The 17,368-nt window shown below is 39.6% G+C and overlaps 1 protein-coding gene across 3 annotated transcripts in view; it reads left to right on the top strand.

Annotated features, from left to right (window-relative positions):
* LOC129721147 (orexin receptor type 2-like) overlaps positions 1 to 17,368 on the top strand; it is a 372,491-nt gene that overhangs the window by 196,794 nt on the left and 158,329 nt on the right. For all 3 annotated transcript variants that reach the window (XM_055673351.1, XM_055673352.1, XM_055673350.1), the window contains exon 5: positions 11,687 to 11,881. In XM_055673351.1, coding sequence (XP_055529326.1) covers positions 11,687 to 11,881 — 195 coding nt within the window. The remainder of the gene's footprint in view (positions 1 to 11,686; positions 11,882 to 17,368) is intronic.

Genomic DNA, 17,368 nt, shown 5'->3' with positions numbered 1-17,368 from the left:
CGCGAATCTTGCCTACCACGAGATAGTGATCCGAGTCGATGTTTGGCCCTCGAAAGGACCGCACATCTATGTCGTCTGAAAAGTGCCGGCCGTCGATAAGCATGTGGTCGATCTGGGAGCAGGCCTCTCCATCGGGGTGTTTCCAGGAGTGCTTCCGAATGTTCAGACGTGCAAAATGAGTCCTACAGATGGCCATTCCCCTGGCCGCGGCGAAGTTCACTAACCTCAAGCCGTTGTCGTTGGTGGTAGAGTGGAGGCTTTCCCTACCAATAAAGGACGAAAGAACTCCTCTCGTCCGACTTGTGCGTTCGTATCTCCGATGACGATCTTTATATCGTGCTGTGGGCATTCTCCATACGTTTTCTCGAGGAGCTCATAGAACTCTTCTTTTACGTCATCGGTTTTATCGTTTGTCGGCGAGTACACGTCGATAAGGCTGTAATTGCAGAATCTGCCCTTGATTCTCAATACGCATAGACGGTCATTAATAGGCCTCCACCTAATAACACGCTTCATTTGGTTTCCAAATAGTACGAAACCGACGCCCCGTTCCGCTCTATCGCCGCCACTGTAGTAGATGTGATACTTGAAAGAAGTGCCCGCGGTCGGATCGACCGCCCGGAATTCACGTTCCCCGGTTTCATGCCAACGCACCTCTTGTATGGCTGCTACCTCCACTTTTGCCTTCCGTAGCTCTCTGGCCAAGATGCCCACGCGTGCCGGTTCGAGCAGAGTCCTAACATTCCAAGTACCAAGTTTCCAATCGTTGTTCTTTTTTCGTTTGCCTAGGTCTATACCGATTGTTCCGATTCGTATCATTCTTTGGATTGTTCGTAGTATGTTTATTTTCAGCATGCTGCCTTACTAGGGCTGCGATGCCTAGTCTCGCGACGGGGCTGCCGTCTTGGGTGTAGCTGGCAAGACACCGCATTTCATAGTTCAGCCGTCCGCTCCGGATCAGTCGCTGTTTGAGCCGCCCCTGACCTGGGGAACAGACGCTCAAGCAAGCTGCTCTCCAAGGAGAACAACTCCCCCTTCCCTGTCAGCATACGACCAAGTTCCCACCGGTTCACCGATCTTCCCTTGGTTGCGCGTATCCCAGTCGGTGTTTGGGGCCCTAAATGGAACCAAAAAAACGTGGTTCTGAAAAATCGACCACGTTGCCGCCTCCCCCCCTCCCCCCTTTTCAAACTCACTCACTTTTCTCAGAGATAGCTGTATCGATTCTCACAACTTTAGTGTCAAATGAAAGGTCAAATGAAAAGTTGCCATCGAATATCATTGTCATAGGACTGTAAACACTGGTAAGCTGAGTTTTTGTCCCACAGCATAAACTGGAAAAATGAAAGATTATAGCTTTTAAACCGTTACAGTGAATTTTAGCAAAGATAGATGTGCGTCAAGAGACCGCAGAACAATTGCTCGCCGGGTTCGTCGTTTATGAACGAGTATACGATTATGGAAGTACTCTTCCAAAATCTTCTACAGCGACACCGAAACGCTAAGACTCCGTAGCGTAAGAGCTTTAGAATCCCAACTAGTGGTGTTTAGCGCGTTTTTCACGTCGAGCGTGACGATTGCGCAATAGCGAATGCCCCTCCTTTACGTTGGAGTGCTATCTCGGTCGTCTTTGGTATTTCTGTATGACCGCCCAGAACAACCCGGGGACTACCTCAATGACAGTTTTAATGGCCAGGTTCGGGATTCTGTCGGTCCCAGAGCCTTGCTTTCAAAGAGTTTGCGATATTAAAGAGTTCCAAATTTGTAATTCTCATCGCCTCCTACGCCTCTGCACGGATGCCGTCTCTCGCAGTTTGTGGTGGTTCGACAACCGTATGCCAGGGACTTGAGCTCCCAAGCTCTCGCTACATGGCTTGCACCTCCACATTTTCTGCAAAGCTGAGGTAGGTCAGGCCCTTTGCACGACCAGGATATATGCCCGCTTTCAAAGCACCTGAAGCAGACGCCAAGGTGCTGAAGGATACCCAAGAAGCATACCGACCAGCCGACCTTTAGACCTCTTCAAGGCTTTGTTGCCTTCCTCTAGTGGGAGCTTTATGGTCCTTGCTAGTCCCTTACGGAGGCGGATGGCCTCAGTGATAACCACCATTGCTTGTAGGAGGGTTGTGCAATGTAGTACCTTTCGGTGATCTCGTCCAGGTTCTTAAGCTGGAGAGTCACCTCCTGGGCGAGCGTCCGAACTTGCACACCCACACCAAGTATCCACGCCATAGTCTTTGAGTGGAGCATTGCCTCTCATGGCCTTCAAGACTTTAGTGTACTTAGACTCATCATTCTTGAGAATTATCGCGTCGCTCCTACTCTTCGCCTTACCCTTACGCGGCTCATTGGGGCGTTTTTTACGTTCATCCCGTTTTTCTCGTTTTGTGTTAACAACGGTAGGCCATGGATTGTTACCCGTAGCTTTCCCCTTCTCTTCCGTGGGCCAGGTAAGCCCAGTTAACAAGCTGGCATCTGGGCTTAGCTCAATGGACCGTTTATTAGTGCTCGCGGTCGTGGTCGTGTTCCTCGTAGACCGCCATTTTCATTTTGCGAAGCAAACCTCAGCGAAAGTTAGCACGTCCGGTTGCAGGCATGCGGAAGCGGTAGCGCTTTTTTACTTACAAGCGAGATCGCACATCCCCGACCCTCTTCAATGTTTCAGCGAATTGCATTCTTGCATTATTGATGCAGATACGTAGCAGCAGAAGGTCTCTCGATATGTTACAACGTTCGTCCGTGAGCCTGGATATCTCCTCAAGTTGGACAGACAGATCTTCCACACTTGGTAGCGTATTCATTTGGCTCTCTACCGTTGCTATCAGCAAGGCGCCAGAGATACGCTCTTTCTTTTCCCATTGCATCGGTCCTAGGTGTTTCCGCTTGCCACCGTTCTTCACCGGCGTCGTTGGTGTTGTCCTAGGCATACTCATCTTTGCACCAACTTTGCCCTTTTCGATTGTCGTCGCATTAGGTGTACCAGCCGTCGCACCAACCTTCCCTGCATCTGGTGGTCTCGGTGGTTAGGTGGTTACCGTGCGATGCGCCTCTGTGGAAGGGGTGAACAACCCATCAACCTCTACCGTTAATTCCTTGTCGCCTATTTTAGAATAAATTTTCAGTTAAAAAGGGTCCCCTTCCCAGCCGCTATTCTTGTCCATAGTGGAGTAGTCACCTATCTGGTCCCATGGTGGTCTACCCAAAGCCGGGGGGCCATGGTCATGGCCATGGGCCTTATGGTCAACTATGCAGCCCCCAACCAGCGTAAATCTGGAAAGGCATCTGATTCTACTCCTGCCTGATTCACACCAGACAATGGACGCGGCACGTACTGAAAGGCTTGCTTAGTTCTAAGAGACAGAGATCTCTACATTCGTTGTCATCTCGCGCGTTCCAAGCCATTTTCACACGACTTTTAGAGCCCGATGTAGACGCCAGCTCTGATACGCGTACCTCAGCGTATTACAAACTCAAGCCCTTGTTTGCCATCACCAGTATTGATAACACAGTGCAACAATTTTTTTGCCTTGGCTTATGATTTTTATGATTTTTCATATAGTTTGACGCAAAAACAGATTTCCCCGAGTTTGAACACATTTCACTTCAACCCATTCCCAGGGGTGATAACAGTTTAACAACTATACTTGAACAGATTGATCTTCAACATGCAATGTAGTTTGTGCCAATTATGCATACGGTAGCTAAGTAATAAGAGTTTGAATGTCATTTTTCGATGTAAAAACTGAATTCTCTCCGCGGTAGGGTTAAGAGGCAACAATGGCGCCATTTTCAATTTTTCAGAAATCGAAAATTTTGAATGTTTTCACGCCATTTTGTTATAAAGCCAAATATCAAAATTCTAAGAGTTTGTCCACATATTAGTAACTTCTTACCCATCTTTAAAAAAAAACAGATCTTGAATCGGACAAAAACTGAGCTCAAAACGATGATTCTACAAATACGGTCTTGGCATGGTTTTAGTATATATTTCATAGAGCAAAATAATATCGAGTATGTAGAGCATTAATGGTAGTGCGCAAATATCTAAAAGCGGTAGTCAAAATATTGCTTATATTGAGTAAAAAAAGTCTCAGAATCGAGTGGCCATGAATGAATCAACTTTATCAGAGACGCGATGATTCTGTCTCATAGCTGAAATAAGAAATTTATATTCTGCCGGTCCTGGTGAAAATGCGACCCCTTCTCCGCAAAAAGAGGAGGATCATGTGAAGACAAATTGTTATTGTATCATTGAATATCGCTTACACTCTCGAATCGATCGTGATCGTGATTGTCAAAACAATGAATTGTACACAGTTTTGAGGAAAGCTCAGTTGAATGAATAAAATCTTAGAACATTTTGCATTGTTTTCACCATTACAGACAAAATTATGGACTAAAAACTAATTTCAAGGAGGGGTGTTCCACAAAAAACTATATTTTGTTGTGTCCAACGTGCAGATAGGACACCGCAGTATTCAGCAATTGTTTTTCTTTTGAATTTATTCACAACTTTGCTGAAGGAAGCAATTTGGTATATTGAAAATTAGAAAAAATATTATTTTTACATAATTATTAGGTGGATTGATCGAAAAACCGAAAACTCCAAAAGTAAGGCCTTGTTCTATAAAACAATTTTGCTGAAGATATTGAGTACATAAAATCAATTTTCCACAGTCAAATCTAAAGCGATCACGACTTTTCGAATTTATACCACTGTACACTGTAGGATTTTCAAATAAATCTTTTCACCAGTTGTTAATGTCCCGAAATATAATACTTGGAATGTGTAGAAACTATTTTTAAAGTTATTTCATAAAATGGTTGTTGAAAAACGTGATTCACAACAAGTATTTCGTCGTTTTTATATTACTTTTTCTGTACTTCACGACCTTCATTACTTTAAAATGTACCGTACGATGATTTTGAAATTTTGACCAGAGATTCTGGACGTCATAACGAATCGAATGGTGTATTTCGTAAGCTATTTTTTCCATCCCATAAACGTAATGTAATATAGTAATATTGATCTGCTTTCTATGTTTCTGCACGAAAAACCCTTGATATTGAGGTCAAAAGAACAAAAAAACTAACGAAACTAAAAATTATGATTTTCGGACATAAAGAAAACGTTTGGTGTGAAAATGGACAGCTATTGGGGTAATATGGACAGTGTTTGGGGTGATGTGGACAAGGTAAAAAATGTGTGTTTTATAGTATCAATAGTTGCTTAATACACAGTAGAAGTCGGTATCAGGCATACGGAATGATAACTGCAATTCACAGTGGTTCCACAGTAGGCCAAAAAAATTCCCCTTCTCCAATTATTCATACTAGAAACTGAGTATGCGATCGTATGTCGCACACGCGCGTTTGTGTGTGTGCATGTGTGTGCATGTGTGTGCGTGCGTGTGTGTGTGTGTTTGTGTTCGTGTGTGCGTGTGAGTGTGTGTGACTGTGTGCGTGTGTATGTGTGTGTGATTGTGTGTGTCTGTCTATGTGTGTGTATGTGTGTGTCAGTGTATGTGTGATGTAAGTTTCATGAGAATCGGATGATATACCAATTTTTGGCAGCACTTCGATTACCTAATTCCCTCGATTTTGATCTGATTTTGGATCAACGAGTTTCGTGTTGAGGGGAAATTTATGTTATTTTTCAGAACTCTTGTGTACCGTACAGTCTCGTGAAACAGTTCGGAATGATCGGATAATCAACAGCCTATATGAAGTCAACCGTATTTTTCGAATTTTTGGGTCCCGGTTTGCATATCGTCGTTCCAAATCCGTTAATTCCAAATTCGCGAAACGGGAAAATATATATCGAATGTACGTTGATGTACGATTTCTTATTTTTCCTTGAAAGGCCTATCAAATTCCTTAAATTTTCCATTAAATCTTTTAATCGGTCAAACGGCTCAAAAGTTACAATTTTTTGAAAAATGATTGCCGATTTTTGGCGATTTTTGGCAACTCAAATTCAAAATAGATCACACTAAGGACCAAACAAAAACAAATACGGGTATAAAGTTTTTCGATAAAGAACAAGTATACCAATGTTGAACATGATCTGAACAAAAAAATAATCTGATAATAAAAAAGGTTTAACGGCATTTTGGGGGAACAACATTTTCGGACATCAGAAATGAGTTCAGCACCCAAAAGTTGGCATTATACGTCATTTTCAAGCATTTTAGAAAAAAAATTTAGGTTTTCCCAATTTTTGTTCAGAAACCCGCCACTCTGCGGGGCATTGAAAACACTTTTTGTACAGATAAATCATCCCAGATTGCCTGCAACACTTTTAACAGTTCATTGTTTGTACACCGCCGTCTATCCGTTCGTTTTTATATGCCCGCGGCATCAGTCCGACAAAAGAATTTACTTCAAACTCGCCTGACCATATCACCCCAAAAAAACTGTCCATTTTACCCCATATAGGACGCCTTTCTGAAAACTCAATTCCTTCCACTATTTTCGATCAAACTTATCGCAATCTTTCATTAAAATGTACTCTTTTACTAGACAAACACAGCTGCAAAGCTCATTAGACTGAAAACATCGAAGAAGTTTTCAAAAAACCTCAAATACACAAGCGTAAAACTTACAGCAAATTCAACTTCTGATGTTTCCTTTGTTTACATTGGCACTGCGGTGCACCAGTCACAGCGAACCATGAAATTTTTATATTAGTTAGGGTTTAGTAGTTCAAGGAAAGGATGAAGTAGTACATGGAACCCAAAAATGTAATACTTTCCAAGATAAAGCACCTGTCCATTTCACCCCAGGGGTCCAAATGACCCCAAACTACCCTACTCAGATTCTTTGGTGCATTTTTTTATAATAACGGTCTTTGGGAGCACCGTGGATGTGTTTTAAATTGGCTAAGATATTAACTACTATCACTTTTAACACACAGGTAATTGGAGTTTTCTAGTGGAACTCTAGGGGTACCGGTCGTATTCACAGTGCCAGACTTGCCCCCATTACCCCTATTACTAACCGAAAAAAATGTTTTTTTTTTTGACGTTGCATGAATGTTCAGTTTTGATGTATGAATTATATGTGTTAGTAATAGTGTAATATATTATTCACCTCAAATTTTTAGCAACATTGTCCTTATTGACATTTATACTGGCAAAGACAACGAAGCTCAATAGAAAATATGACAGTGCGGAAGAAAAAAAAATCCTCAGCAAGCGAAAATCCACCACGTGTGAGGAGAACTTCCGTTTTAAACCATGGCTTTCTAGCCGACCTCTATAAGGTCGGAAAGGTAAACAAAGGCACCACTATCTGTCAAACTCAGATATGTGACGTAATCCATTCTGTATAGTTTTTTATTGCCTAATTAACCACTTATAGATTCAGAAAAGTTAACCGTTTTCTGAATAGTTGCATTTAACCTGTCATTTCACCAAATTTTTCAAACCATATATGTGGTCAATATGATTATTTATACTTAGGGAAGATCCATAAATAACGTAGCATTCTAGGGGAGAGGGAGGGTTTGCAGTTTTGTGACGAAATGTGACAAGGAAGAGGGCCGGGGGTCAAGCTAAGCTACGTAGCAAATATAAACTAAGAAAAAATTTGTTTTTTTTTCTAATTATTCTTTTTTATTAATGTTTTTTTCTGTTTAGGGTTATTTTTATTACTTTCTTGTCTTTTCTTGATCATCATTTTTGATAGTAAAATTTGCAAAAAAAATTGTCATGAGGAGGAGGAGCTACGTCATTATCTAGAAAGGGGTCTGACTTTGTGACGAAATGCTACGATGGGGGAGGAGGGGGTAAAAAAACCTATAAAAAGCTACGTCATTTATGCATGCTCCCTTACTTACTTATGCGTCCTAAGCACCCAGAATGGTGCATACGGCCGATTTGAAAGATTTCCATCTTGGGCGGCTGATCGCTTTAACCTTGACCTGATTTCCTGGTTGAAGCTGCGTCGCCACGAGCTCCTGGGTTTGCCTCTGCTGCGATGTCTTACGGCTTCCTACGGATCTGAAAGTAAACGTCCGATATTTGTTAGAATTTCTTATGCGACGGAAACTAGTAGTCTTCTAAATATAAGAGTCAAAAGGAACGACAACAAGAACTTTGCCCGATATTCATTTGCCTGTATAGTGGAATAACAATTTTATGCAAAACATCCGGTTCTTCTCTCCTTTTTTATAAGATACAAAGAAAAGGTTTAAAGCCGATTTTAAGTTGTTGTAGAGAAACATAGTCCTTCCAGTTGGTCTCGAGGTACGAGCCGGTACATTGAAAAGTTAGTTACGAAGTCTGTGTATAATTGGGTTGTTTAGCTATATCAGTTTTTTATATCATGTGGAAGATCTGCATTTTCTGAGTAAAACGTGATTTAAAATTTTTTTCTATCGTTGTCCTTCGCTTTTCAAATCAAGATTTAAAACTGCTCGAAATCGCTACAATGACAGTTCGTCCATATATCAACTGTCATTGTAGCGATTTGGAGCGAATTTCAATTCTTCATTTAAAAATCTAAGGATAATGATATAAAGTTTTAAAAAATCTCGTTTTTCTCAGAAAATTACACTCTTTCAGATGATATATAAAAATCGGAAATCCGTGAATAGCTAAACAACCCAATTAACAAAAGGTCGAGCTCCGAATCAGAATGTAGAACCAAGGATTTGCTTTTTGTTTAGAAAAAACATACAGTCCCCCCACGATTATGGATCACTTAAGAAGATGTACGAGTTCAAAATATCATTTCTGACCAATTTTATTATTTATAAGTAATTTATAAATGTTTTAAGTCTCAAAAATATGTAATCCTTCACTTCATTCAGTATTTCTTTGAATGTTTTGTGAATATTTCTCAGAAAATTTATTTATTTCATAACTCACCAAATACACAATTATGGATCACTTTTGAGAGCGGTTCTAATTATGAGACAATTCGCATCATATTATGGATCAGCATATTAAAAACAGCTTTTGGCAACGAATTCATTCAATAAACCTTATTCTTTTTTTTTACTTTATTAAAAAGTAAAAAAAAAAGCATACGGTTTATTGTTTCAGCCACAGGCTGGTTCGGCACCAAAACCTTATTCAAATTATGTAATTTGAAGAAATAACATATTTCAAATCGTATTAAAGATCCCGCATGGCCTGGCCACATGTTATGTGGCTTTTGAGGTTGCAGTTAGATCGAGAGTTCAAGTCTGTCGCTCCCGAAGGTAGAAATGAACCATTGTATACGGTACATCATAACAGTTTCGCGCTTTACGTAGCTTTCCTGTCCTTCGTGCCTTGGGAAAAATATTTATCACTGTTTAGAGCTTAAAAACAGTTAAAAGGGTGTTTTAAGTGGTGAAAATCACATTTGAATCGGAGTGTTCCATATTTATAGAGAACTATCTTGTCTCGGTCCCTATTATGGAACACTTAGAAAATAACTAGTTTTTACAGGAAAATCGTTACTATCCATCAACATTTTGATGAATCGTGAAGAACTTACCTTAATTCTTGTGTATGAGATATTTTTTGCACGAGAATTAGCGATCATATCACATATGAACCTTATGAATGATGAGCGTGCTTCTTACGCTGATGGAGAAAAATGACAAACATTTTCATAGATTCTGGAAGACAATATTTTACGCTTATGAAAAACACATCAATCTAGGAATAAGAACGATGTTTTCCGTGTTTAAAGCTAGCAAATATGGCATATTTTACTGCAAAAATGTTATATGCCTTTGAACCGTTAGTTCAACTGAGTTAAATAATTTCAGAGGGGAGTCTAGAGCAATATTGCAGGAATTTCGGCTTCCACTGCTTGCGAATCGCAGATTAATTCAAACATTTTTCTAATCTGCAATTCTTTATCAATGTTACACTACTTCCAATACCTCTAATGCAATAAATTGAGCTTCCCACACGCTTCGAAGAACGGTAAATTCTCATTACGATTCAATTAACCTGGGAGATAAGTGCATTCTGCCAAAGCCCGAAGCAGTGACAGCAGCTTTTGTTAGTTCTGCCGGTCGCACTTAAAATTAGAAGCCAGTTCCAGCCCAGTAGATCCATTTATCGCAGAGGATTATCACTGATTACATTGGGAAATCCGCAAATGCCAGTTAAAGCCTGTACGCCAATAAAGTTGTCGTCTTGCTGTACGCCAGTAGCATCTGGAAAGCGTACGTAGCAACGACTCGAAAGTCAATTAAGTTTTTTTTTGGTTCCATTCACCGTCCTCCTTCCGGACGCAGCCATTTACTGCCAGCTTTCTGGTCAATAAAATTTGATTTCAGCAGAGCATTATTAGGCTAGTCCCAATACAAAAGGTTCTCGAGAATGTGAGGTTTTCCATTCACGATTTTCATTTTAATGATTACAATCATTCGAAACCTCGAGTAAGTTAGAATGAAATGACCACTTAGCTTGACTGACAAAAGTACTATGAGTTGAATTTTTAAAAAGTTCGCGGTTCTATTGAAACCGTATTCCAATTGCCCGACAGATATTGCTTCGAATTATTTTCGTCTTAACTTTACTTTGTCTGTACTATCAGAACTCTTCGTTAACATATTCATTAACACTCAGTGGAATTCTTGCGTAAATGGAATAAAATTATCATGCGAATTAATATTGACGTAAACAGCAAATGTAAGAGACTGGTAATACTATGAAATCACTTCTCGCATCCCAGTTGAATACTCATATATGACAGCTTGTTACGCTCAAAAAATACAAACCTCCAACGAAAACAAACCGTTGTTGTCGAAAAAGGATAGTTTATTGGATTATAAATAAAAACAATCATTACTTGTGATCAAAAAAAGCAGAGGCGGCAAAAAACAGCGATAAAATTGGCCCAAATACACATATGCAAAAACGAGTCAATACTACTACTGTCTATCATGCATGCATACACACATCAGTGGATAATAACTCACAGATCCAATTTCCCTACTTTTGCAATAAATTTCATCCTTGCTACCAATCATCACAGCCATCGGCGGCGTTTCGTACCGTCTAGGGGGGAAAAATCTCGGTCAAGTCGAAACCCAATCCCCAGCCCTTTTGATGCTGCCAAAAATAAGAAGGGTATTCACAGCCAGAAGGTAGAAGGAAGCGTTAGAGGTTCAATATTGACGTTGAATATTTCCACATACGGAGCACTTTCGTGCAGATTTCACGGATCGACAGCTGAACCGTGCACATTGGAAAATATATTCATTGGATAACCAACCCATCATCAACTACGAACCAGCCTTCTCTGGGGGTAAATAACTTTATTAGAAAACTTCACGTGGTGGAAAAACCGGGCGCCTTCTTTGAATCCATTTTTCTATGTCGCACGAATACTGCGAAATCTGGTTTCAATGAAAACAATCCTCATGTTGCTCGAAAATTAAAAAGTTTTGACATTATCTTTTTTTGAGTGGGGATTTCATAGAATTTCAATTACAATTAAACAGAGTATTCACTTCGATTGTCTACAGTCAATTTTCAAGACAATGAGTAAAAACAAACGCAGTCCCAGTTGACAATGGCACTCGCACTCGGCAGACTAATTAATCCAATCCGTTAGGTACTCATTACCGCAGATGTTCTGCTTTTGTGTTTGCCTATCTCTGATGAGGTTTGCTGCAGCTCTGATGAGGTCCTGTCGATTCATTGTTTGTTCTTTATATTCTTACTATCCACAGGTTGGAAACGCGCTAGTCTGCGTGGCTGTCTATACGAACCACACGATGCGAACGGTGACCAACATCTTCATCGTCAACCTTGCGGTGGCGGATTTCTTCGTTATCCTGTTCTGTCTACCACCTACCGTCGTCTGGGATGTGACCGAGACATGGTTCATGGGCAAAGCCATGTGCAAGGTCGTAATCTATTTTCAGGTGAGTGCAAGAGTAGGGAAACCCGGTAGCGGAACGGCTTTTGATGTCTTCATTGTTGGAGATTATTGCCGTAAGGTTATTAAAAAAATCCCTCAGCAAGACAAAGGAGTTGGTAAACAAAACGTAAAAGAAGCCTAGCGAAACCTTTGTGCTGAGTTTATTATAATACAAAAACTTTTCTGTAAAAATACCGGAAGCGGATTACAAGTCGGCGGATTAAGGTTTACTATGCTTAATTACAATTTTTTTTCTTAATTAGAATATAAATAATACTCAAAAACTAATTGACAGGACCGCTAATTTCCCTGGAAAGTTATACTCGAAAACTTTCACAACTATTGCGTGTTGATTAGATGCAGTGGCGTAGCGTGATCGGGTGACATCCAGGGCGGAAAACTCGGGTGTCACCCCTTTCCCACCTGGGTGTTACCCTTACCAGGTTGCAATAAAAGCATTTTGTTATCAAAAATTGTGAGAGTTAGCACGTTCGTTTTCAATTGCACTAAATCTACCCATTTTTGAAAAATTGGTTGAGATTATACTAAATTTGTATAATCTTCGTGAGTTTCACCGCAACCTCCACCTAACTGATCATTAATCTCAAGGATGCCACATTTTTGAAGGTGACACGAAATAAAATTTTCCTCATAGGTGTCACCCCGTGACGGATCGCCCCTCCGCCTCTCAGTGATAAGATGATAGCAGTTTGAGTAATTAAAACATATAGTCGGTTGAATTCAATACTGGCACGACTTGAAATCGGCGGTTTTGAAAAAAAAAACCTGTTTGAAAAATAACGTCAAAAGTTTCTTTTTTCGTTTCTGTGAAAACGTTAACCAGTTTGGGTCTATTATGTGCATACAATGAGCAAGTAATACCTTATTTTTTATATATTAGATTTGTGCTTTAAAGGCTTATCTACTTCTAACTTTGAATTGTATGTGAATTTTGAAACAGATCTTTGTGGGATGAAACTTTAAAGTATTTAGCATCGTTTGCCATTGAAAACTCAAAACTGCAAAATTTTGAATTTTGAATTTTGGTGCCGGTCTAGAATTCAAAAATTCAACTGACGATTTCTGCAATAGTTTGGTTGTAGCTTACCTATTAACCAATCTATTTTTTGTTATAAATTTTTCATCAGTGTTGATCAGCTCTCGTTTCGGACTAAGGAAAATCCCTCCGAAATAAATTTAATCCTCCCTAGAATTACAACCGAAATATTTTGAAAAGTGAATTTTTGAATAGACAATTCCACTTTATTTAATGAATAAGAAAATATCCTTTTTTTCCCTATTGCGTACGAAGCCCAAAATATGATGTTTATAAACACGTTTTCTACACCGAATTTTCTTGCCCTTAGTAGTAGTTTTTTCAAGGATTTCAAGTGCGAGAGCGTTTTTCTTCGATTGAAAACCTAACTTTGGATCATTTTTTATTTGATTTTCTTCGTTTTTTTTTCAAAAACGGTTATAACCCTATCTTAGGAACATTTTTTAATTTCAACTTCTTTGATTTTCAGAATAGTTTCTTGGCAATTTCCAATTAAATTTGAAATTTGATTTCTGGATGTGTTCTTTAGCGACTTCGAACCAATTTTAGAATGTTACCGTTTCTGGTGCTCTGAATTGTTATTTTTAATCTGTTTCTAGTCTTAACTTGCTTTATGAGCAATAGTAGTTTTAATTTAAAATAAATTCTGGATTTATGGGTTTCGTTATCCTTTTTCCATCGATCCCTTCTTATTTAAGTTATTTTTGTTCTCACACTATTTAGCGAATAGTGTTTAATGTATAAACAGACAAAATCAAAAATGTAATGAGAATTATTTTTTTCGAACTAATTTTTTATTTTCACAACGGTTAAAAAAAACCGTCAACATCAAAAGGCAGACAGTGTGTGAAGCTGGGAAAGCGAAAAATAAGCGAACAGAAGGGAGATTGCGGGTTCAAGTCCCGTCTGGATGCGGTATATTTTTCCAAGTCCGTATCATATTTTCAGCTCATTCATTTTTCGCTTCCACAGTTGCATACACTTTCTGTCTTTAATGAATGAGAATTAAAGTGACTTGATCAATACTATGTTTCATAAAAACGCTCGAGATTATTTAAATTTTGGCTTTGTGAGCGTACTAGAATGTTTCGAAGATTGTTTCATCAATTTGAATCGAATTGAGATTTTTTCCTATTTTGACTTTGTCCTTTAAAAGCATTAATCAAAGGCTTTAGCTGACCCGGCAAACTTCGTCTTGCCTATTTTGTGTTTAATTTAATAATGTTAAACATTTCAAATTCATTGATTACTTGCGATTTGTTTGTATCGTTTGAAATGATTGGTTTTATCGGAATGACAACATCCTCGACTTTTAGCTTTTGTACATCACCTCTATGCCGGAAATACAGTCATGGATAAAATAATGAATACACTTGCAGTTTTGGTTAATTTTCCATATTTTGGGCACTGATTTTAGTTGTTATATGAAGTTATGTTACGTCATTACGATCTGCAAGCACTCGCTTTCAAAGAGGAACGGAGAAATAACTGGAATTTTTCTGTGTCGGTGATTCCGAAAATGTTTTGCGTGAGTCAGTATTTTTAAGATGGCGAAAAATATATATATACAGAACATTCCAAATAAGTGACCTTTTTCGTTATAAAATTCTCTTTCAATATTTCGTGGCCTGTCCTTTATTTTGTGAAACCATATTTATTCTTCGTGGTATGTTTACCACCAAGTTTTCACGAGTAAAAGCTGGGCTAGCATTTTACGCTGCATTTACAACATGCCATAAGTCTGTTTCATTCTTTTGATGAACGCAACTTAGGACTTAACAATATTCCATCATATTGGGTGGTATTTGATCACTTAAGGCTGTTTTCCGGACACCGGAAGACGCCATCTTACAATTCAAAATGGTGTCTGAGGTCGATTTGTGGCTTCAGTGCATCATAACAATCCCAGAAATACCCATATTGGGTGGGATTTGGTCATTTTCTTCTGTTTTTCAGAAACCGGAAGTCGCCATCTTGAATTTCATCATGAAACGGCATTAGGAGACAATTTTTGGCCTCTGAGCGTCAATCTGGTTTAAGAAACACTCATATTGGGTGGTATTTGGTCATTTGCCGCTGTTTTTCATAAATCGGAAGTCGCCATCTTGGAATTCAAAATGGCATTTGGAGACAGTTTTTGGCCTCTGAGCGTCATTCTGGTTAAAGAAACACTCATGTTGAGTGATATTTGGTCATTTTCGGCTGTTTTCCAGACACCGGAAGTCGCCATCTTACAATTCAAAATGTTGTCTGAGGTCGATTTGTGGCTTCAGTGCACCATAACAATTCCGGAAATACCTATATTGGGTGGTATTTGGTCATTTGCCGCTGTTTTTCAGAAACCGGAAGTCGCCATCTTGGATTTCGAGATGGTATTTGGAGACATGCCAGAAGAAGGAAGGGTGTCGAAACATTATGGACATTTGTTACACCTAAACACATACACTTGCCAAATTTGGTTATATTTGCTTAATTGGTTCTCGAGCTGTGCGAAATTTGAGTTTCATTTCTATGGGACCCCTCCTTTATAGAAGAGGGAAGGGTGTCAAACCATTATGGATATATTTGTTACCCCTAAAAACATCCACCTACCAAATTTGGTTCTATTTACTTGGTTAGTTCTCGAGATGTGCAGAAATTTGTGTTTCATTTGTATGGAACCCCACCCTTCCAGAAGAGGGAGGGGTGTCGAACCAATATGGACATATTTGTTACTCCTAAAACAATCCACATGCCAAATTTGGCTCCATATGCTTGGTTAGTTTTTAAGATATGCAGAAATTCGTGTTTCATTTGTATGGTACCCTCCATCCAGAAAAGGGAGGGGTCTCAAACCATCATAGGAACCTTTCTCGGTCCCTAAAGCCCCTACATAAAAATTTTCACGTCGATCGGTTCGATAGTTTCCGAGCCTATATGGATCAGACATACAGACAGACTGGACTGCATTTTTTTAAATTTTGAGGTATAGATTTTATAACCTTTTCATATTTTTTAATTTCTTTAATTTTAAAACCATTCTATGCACAGTTTGGAATTAGGGTAGGGAACATATTCTAAGCAGCTTTAGGAACCGCCTGTGTATTGAGACGAAATACTCGAAATGGGTTGGGTGCAATTCAAACCGAAGTATATTAATCTGTTCTCTATCTTTTGTTACAACTTCGAGATTTTGCCGACAAAAATACCGTAAATTTTCTTCTCTACGAATTGCATGCACTCACATCGCTACAAAATCGAAGCGAGTATAATAACCAGTCTCTCGCTAGAAGTCTCTAAACACAACATTAATCCCGCTTGCCCGCTCTCGCTCTGCAACGACAATCCTCGGGAACAAAGCTAGAGTCAGACAATTGCACGGTACAGTCATAGAGTGAAGGTGGTTTATGATCGTCCCTAAGAAGCCGATCTGAAGTGCTCGAAATAGAAGGCTTGTCGCATCGGATATCACGATTGGGCTGGTTAAACCAATAGCCCGCAAACAAAAGGGACCACCCGATCTGTTCTCGGATAACCGCATGCAACGCGAGCACGATTGACTTCATTCTCATCATTCCACCAAGTTCCCTATGAGCTATCGCAAAACTTGCACTAACATCCGTATAGTTTGGAGAGATAGATTTGCTACGAGAGTTGCGAATTCCAAGAAACGAAGAGTTATACCGCATAAGCTAGTGATAACCGACGACAGATCAAGTCATAACGAGACTCGGCTGCGTTGGATTTAAGTATCGAAAGAGTAGACACAAGACACCCAATGCAAAGGCCTTCGAAAGAGGGCCTTTGATTTACAGGCTTAGGTGCTTCGGTCGTGCCACAGCAACGAGACTCTCTGAGCGTAGTGATAGCATCTAGGGACGGCGAAGGCAAGACCGATTGAGCCGAATTCACTGCATTTCGTTTCCGCCAACCATACGTGCGATAGCGAGACCGCAAGGACACGAAGGAGCAGACTACACGATCGTCGCAATGCTTGCTGATTAGGCAAGACAGAAAGGGATCTAGCGTACCAGCGCAGCGTGTGAAGTACAGTAAAGTCAACATCAAGAAGCCCCCACCGATATGAATAAGTTAAAGATGTGAAGTTTGTAAAAGGTAGCAGAATGTACGTATGCCAATAGAGTTAAGTTATCAATGTAACTTGATTTTCTTATGTTAAGCTGCACTCCCTTATCGCATTGTTTTGTGAGTCTTATCGTTTTAATTCAGTTGAGTTCGTTAATTCATCCTAGTTCCCTTACCGAAATCTACTATTGTGTCCTGGCACGGAATAGCCCCTGCGTAGTTGGACAGATCGCCTGAAAGCTAACTGATTTTAATGTAACGTTAGGTAGAGAGAGCAACACTTTTTCCCTGTTAAAACTTGTTTTCAGATTGTAAAACTAAGTTAGCAAACTTTAACAATAATCAATTAAAGTTACCAATCGAGGGACA

The sequence above is a fragment of the Wyeomyia smithii genome, chromosome 2, assembly GCF_029784165.1.
Source record: "Wyeomyia smithii strain HCP4-BCI-WySm-NY-G18 chromosome 2, ASM2978416v1, whole genome shotgun sequence".
NCBI classification, from domain to species: domain Eukaryota; kingdom Metazoa; phylum Arthropoda; class Insecta; order Diptera; family Culicidae; genus Wyeomyia; species Wyeomyia smithii.
The sequence above is the reverse complement of the archived record's forward strand: the minus strand, read 5'-3'. Positions and strand labels throughout refer to the sequence as shown.